The sequence below is a fragment of the Monodon monoceros genome, unplaced genomic scaffold (assembly GCF_005190385.1).
Source record: "Monodon monoceros isolate NGI ecotype Baffin Bay Population unplaced genomic scaffold, NGI_Narwhal_1 Super_Scaffold_6, whole genome shotgun sequence".
NCBI classification, from domain to species: Eukaryota; Metazoa; Chordata; class Mammalia; order Artiodactyla; family Monodontidae; genus Monodon; species Monodon monoceros.
In genome coordinates, this window is record NW_021703783.1 from 69,209,542 (window position 1) to 69,215,541 (window position 6,000).

The 6,000-nt window shown below is 33.6% G+C and overlaps 1 protein-coding gene across 2 annotated transcripts in view; it reads left to right on the forward strand.

The window, feature by feature from the left end:
* Nucleotides 1-5,623, forward strand: part of TMTC3 (transmembrane and tetratricopeptide repeat containing 3) — a 65,564-nt gene extending 59,941 nt beyond the window's left edge. For both annotated transcript variants that reach the window (XM_029206474.1, XM_029206475.1), the window contains one exon: nt 1,411-5,623. In XM_029206474.1, the coding sequence (XP_029062307.1) occupies nt 1,411-2,225 (815 nt within the window). In that variant the 3' untranslated portion in view covers nt 2,226-5,623. The remainder of the gene's footprint in view (nt 1-1,410) is intronic.
* Nucleotides 5,624-6,000: the final 377 nt, after the last annotated feature.

Below are 6,000 nucleotides of genomic sequence, written 5' to 3' on the forward strand. Positions count from 1 at the left end.
ACATCTCTACAAATGACCCAATTTCATTCTTTTTTATGGCTGAGTAATATTCCATTGTATATATGTAGCACATCTTCTTTATCCATTTGCCAGTTGATGGGCATTTAGGTTGCTTCCATGACCTGGCTATTGTAAATGGTGGTGCAGTGAACATTGGGGCACATGTGTCTTTTTGAATTATGGTTTTCTCTGGGTAAATGCCCAGTAGTGGGATTGGTGGGTCACATGGTAATTCTATTTTTAGTTTTTTAAGGAACCTCCATACTGTTCTCCATAGTGGCTGTATCAATTTACATTCCCACCAACAGTGCAAGAGGCTTCCCTTTTCTGCACACCCTCTCCAGAATTTGTTGTTTGTAGATTTTCTGATGATGCCCATTCTAACCGGTGTGAGATGATACCTCATTGTAGTTTTGATTTGCATTTCTCTAATAATTTGTGATGTTGAGCAGCTTTTCATGTGCCTCTTGGCCATCTGTCTGTCTTCTTTGGAGAGATATCTATTTAGGTCTTCTGCCCATTTTTTGATTGGGTTTTTTTTTTTAATATTGAGCTGCATGAGCTGTTTATATATTTTGGAGATTAATCCTTTATCTGTTGATTCATTGGCAAATATTTTCTCCCATTCTGAGGGTTGTCTTTTCATTTTGTATATAGTTTCCTTTGCTGTGTAAAAGCTTTTAAGTTTCAGTAGGTCCCATCTGTTTATTTTTGGTTTTATTTCCATTACTCTAGGAGGTGGGTCAAAAAAGATCTTGCTGTGATTTATGTCAAAGAGTGTTCTTCCTATGTTTTCCTCTAAGAGTTTTATCATGTCCAGTCTTACATTTAGGTCTCTAATCCATTTTGAGTTTATTCTTGTGTATGCTGTTAGGGAGTGTTCTAATTTCATTCTTTTATGTGTAGCTGTCCAGTTTTCCCAGCACCACTTATTGAAGAGACTGTCTTTTCGCCATTGTATATCCTTGCCTCCTTTGTCGTAGATTAGTTGACCATATATGTGTGGGTTTACCTCTCAGCTTTCTATCCTGTTCCACTGATCTATATTTCTGTTTTTGTGACAGTACCATATTGTCCTGATTACTGTGGCTTTGTAATATAGTCTGAAGTCAGGGAGTCTGATTCCTCCAGCTCCGTTTTTTTCCCTCAAGATTGCTTTGGCTCCCCTTTTAGTTTTTGAGGCACTTTTACTGTTTTAAAGGAAAGGAAATGAGCTACCATTTCAGTGCTTCATACACATCTTTCCTATGAAAACTTTGAGATTTTTTCTTTCTGCTTTTTAGTTTAGGCACAGCAATTAATTGTTTGATGCTGTCTTTTTGTAATCTAGATAAATACTTGCAAGTGGCTTTGTTCCTCAGACTTATTCATTTGCTCATAATATAATTTTTTTTCTTTTTAAATTCTTAGGTGAGGTTAAACTCAGACCTGAAGCTAGAAAACGACTTCTAAGCTATGTAAATGAGGAGCCACTAGATGCTAATGGTTATTTCAATCTGGGAATGCTTGCCATGGATGACAAAAAGGACACTGAAGCAGAGATGTGGATGAAGAAAGCCATAAAATTACAAGCCGATTTCAGAAGTGCTCTGTTTAATCTGGCTCTCCTGTATTCTCAGACTGCAAAGGAATTAATGGCTTTGCCAATCTTGGAAGAGTTACTCAGATACTATCCTGATCATATCAAAGGTCTCATTTTAAAAGGAGACATTCTGATGAATCAAAAGAAAGATATACTTGGAGCAAAAAAATGTTTTGAAAAGATTTTGGAGATGGATCCAAGCAATGTGCAAGGAAAACACAATCTTTGTGTTGTTTATTTTGAAGAGAAGGACTTATTAAAAGCTGAAAGATGCCTGGTTGAAACATTGGCATTAGCACCACATGAAGAATATATTCAACGCCATTTGAATATAGTCAGGGATAAAATTTCTTCATCTAGTTTTGTAGAACAGCCAGTATTCCCAGCTGGTAAGACTTCAGGTATAGAAGGAGACAAAATTCCAACTGAAAATGAAAAAGAAATCAAAAGTAAACCCAGACCCATACAGATAATAAAAACAAGTGATAATAAAAGTCAGTCGAAATCCAACAAACAATTAGGAAAAAATACAGACAAAGAAACCCCCCACAAAACAACAAAAGAAATCAAAGAAATTGAGAAGAAAAGAGTTGCTGCTTTAAAAAGACTAGAAGAGATTGAACGTATTTTAAATGGTGAATAGCATTACCCTTTATCACGTGACAGTGGTTTCAAAGAACTTCAGTCTATATCATGTGATTACTTATACTGAGAGCTTTGAAAAATAGCAAGGATACTAACAGTCTATCATAAGCTGCCTCTACGTAGGATCAAAATAAGATTTTCATTAAAGACCCTTTCATTACCCCAGAGTATGTATTATATATGACAGTAGTTATTAGAGTTTTGGTGACTATAGCAGAAATTACAGGTGGCAAATTTGTATCTTTTCTTATAGAAGGAAGATTCTTTCAGCAGAATAACATTGATTGCCCTCAGTTAAAAATAATCTGAGGCCTGAATGGTAATCCCATGGGGGCAAATCCAACATGTGCTGGTTTATTCTGTGAATTCATATTTATTAGTTAACTTCATTTTTCCTTTAACTATTGGAATTTGACTATGGATTTGAAAACACTTACTGAACACATTCTTTTTCTTCAGTAACCTTCTGTTTCCAAGGGACTTTGCACTACAAAAGAATGCTGGCTGGCTTTCTTTATGTTGTATTCTTTTTTTGATTTTTAGAAGGAACGCCAGATTAAACATTTTAAAATAAGTCGTATGACATGTTAGCTTAAGAATGTATTTTCGTAACTGTGTGCTTGTCCTTCACTCTAAATGGCAATTTTTAATCAGGTAAAGTTTTAAATACATATACGCACACACATTTCTGATGGTGCTCATATATACTGTATTTTCAGTTTTTTGCGTACTGAGGGTTTCACAGCATGAACCACATAATCATGACTCTTTGACTTTTGTTTCCCAAACTATTGCTGTTTATGAGGGTCATAGTCATATTGAGAAGTCCCAGTAGCTATAACTTGATTAAACTTTTGAGCTAAAACATAGTAAGTTTCTCTTTCATCTTAGTGTTATCTTTCTAGTGTTACTTGAATTTTAATTTTGTTTCCAAAAACATACCTTAATTATTCTTAGATACCTTAGATACCTAAATTAAGTTCTGTTTAACTGAAGGCAAAACAATGTGACAAAGTTTATTTTTAAACACTAAGTTCTTGATATCTTATGGTGTATATTTTTATTAAATATTTATTTTGACTACTGAGCTTCCACAAAAAATTTAACGCTGTTGGGGCTTCCCTGGTGGCGCAGTGGTTGAGAGTCTGCCTGCTGATGCAGGGGACACGGGTTCGTGCCCCGGTCCGGGAAGATCCCACATGCCGCGGAGCGGCTAGCCCCCTGAGCCATGGCCGCTGAGCCTGCGTGTCCGGAGCCTGTGCTCCGCAACGGGAGAGGCCGCAACAGTGAGAGGCCCGCGTACAGCAAAAAAAAAAAAAAAAAAATGCTGTTTTAAGTCCATCAAGTATGGAAAATAAATTGCTATTGCATTTTTCTATACATGCATATATTATGGTTGAACCAAAATTTCGTCAGTTTTGGCCTATTGTCCAGCTAGAAAAAAGATAATTAGCCTAGTATATGATAATAAATTAATCAGTTGGTTTTAGCAAATTTAAACCTGAAAAATGTTAGTTTGAAGAGTAGATACAAATCAAATTTATTAAATCTGACTTTTTTCATGAGTTAAAATGCATTTTATAATACCTAATAAAGTTGGCTTTAATTTAAAATGTTAAAGCTCAAGCTATCGTCTTGGGATAGTAACTAATTTCTAATTATGTAGCATTTCAAAAACTATATTTCTGTTCCTTTGAAATAATTAATTTCTAATTATGTTTCAAAACCCATATTCCTGTAACTTTTTTCTTAAAGGGATGTTTTATAAATAGGTCATAAGAAACATGGTCTGTATTAAAGACCTACTCTTACTAGGTTCTCTGAGGCGCTGTCATAGATTATTTTTTAGGCAATATAAAGCAAGCACTGACATCAATGGTAGTACATTTTTGATTCATTAAAGCAATACCTAATTTCAGTTTTTAAATTATAGCTTTGTGACTCCAGATAGAAGGTGGAGAATACCTCATATACCATGACTTGAAAAGTGAAACTGTTATTGTTACATTCTCTACATATATCTTGAGAAGAAGTTTGAGTTTGATCTATTCTGTTATAATATCAACTGAGGATAGTTCAAAAAAGTAGAAGGAAATCTTTTATGACAGCAGACCGTAATAAAAGCTTTGAGTAATAATTTAATAAAATTATGTAACTATTCAAAAGATAAAAGATATATTAATATCCAATGATTTTTATAGAAAAAAGAATTTTCTCCACATTAGCACTTAGAACAGTGCCTATCATGTAGGAAGTGCTCATATTTTGAATAATTTATTTAAATCAAATTCACCCTGAGTAATCAATAACTTTTCCAAATCAGTTTTTTCTCAACCCTCATTTCATATTAGAATCATCTAGACCCCACCCTACAACAATTAAATCTGAATTTCTTATGGGTAGAGCCATGCTTCAGTTTTTCCAGAGGCTCTCTAATTTGTAGTCAGGGTTAGGGACCACTGCTCTAAATTCGTTCAAGAAAATCCTCTTATCTCTCCTGTGTTAACTTTTAAATTAGTGACATAATCCAATTAATTTTGATGTTTTAACTTCCATTAAGGAATATGCTCTTCTGATACCTAGTATTTATTCCATCTTAAGTTCCATCAAGTTTGCTTATGTGTGAGGTGATTATTTTTTCTCTTTAAATTCATAATATAGATTTTATTCAAGCTGTTGAGGTGAAAAAGTCAATGGATAGTTTTTCCTTTGAAGCTGCCATTTGGGGGAAATGGAGGGTAGGGACATTTTAGCCCAATTCACTAACCTGTGTTACACAGTTGTGAGCATCTGTAAGTTTGAAAAAGAAAGCTTATCATAGGTTTATGTACTAATAAGGGGATGTAGTTTTAGTTCTTGCTGTTTTACAAAAGAAACTTTTTCTCATATTGCTCCTATATGTGTGTCCTTACTAACATTCAGAATTGGGAATTTTATCTTATAATAATTATTCCAGTAAGTAATTTTATGAAGTTGATGACTTGGAGGATAAAGCAAATATGTTTGCAATTTTGTCTTTACTTTTATGTAGATGTTTGGTATGTGAATTACTCAGTTCTATTAAAACCTCATGCCTTTCATCTAATTTGAGCTCTCAACTTCATGTTACAGAATGCTTCTTTAAGGATGCTTTAATGAAAAATATTATGAAAATATATAGATTTGTATGTCAGTTTATACTTCAGAAATCCATATATTTGTCATATTTATTTTTTTAAAAACCTAATTGCATGACTAAATCGTATTTAAAATGAAAACTCAAATATATCTGGTACCTTTGTCTAGAGTTTTATCTGTTGGAAGATGTCAGCCATCCATGTTAAGTTTTCATAAAATAGTTGATAATTGTATGCATTTTATATTACTGTGGTGTCTGTGTGTACCATATTTCTAAATATTCAGTATTAAATTGATACTTTTTAAAACCTTATCCTGAATTGCCTTTTAGTGTTAAAATGGAAAATATAATAGCATATCAAGAAATTTCTTCCCCCACAAAGAAAGAAGAGCTGGCCAGTAGTTTTATAAGCAATGACCTGAGAAAGATACATGTTAACTTAGTTCCTAACAGTGATACATTTCCAACCCAGAGTGACAGAAACTCAGTTAAGAAAATGAAACAAACTCAAATGTGAAATTTTATAGACATACACAGTTGAAAGTCAGTGTAGTGAAATAATTAGGAGTTTAAGTTATGAATCTACTTGGTTTCACATACTGGTACCACACTTGCTAGTATAACTTAGGGGAAGTTGTTTAACCTATATGTCCTC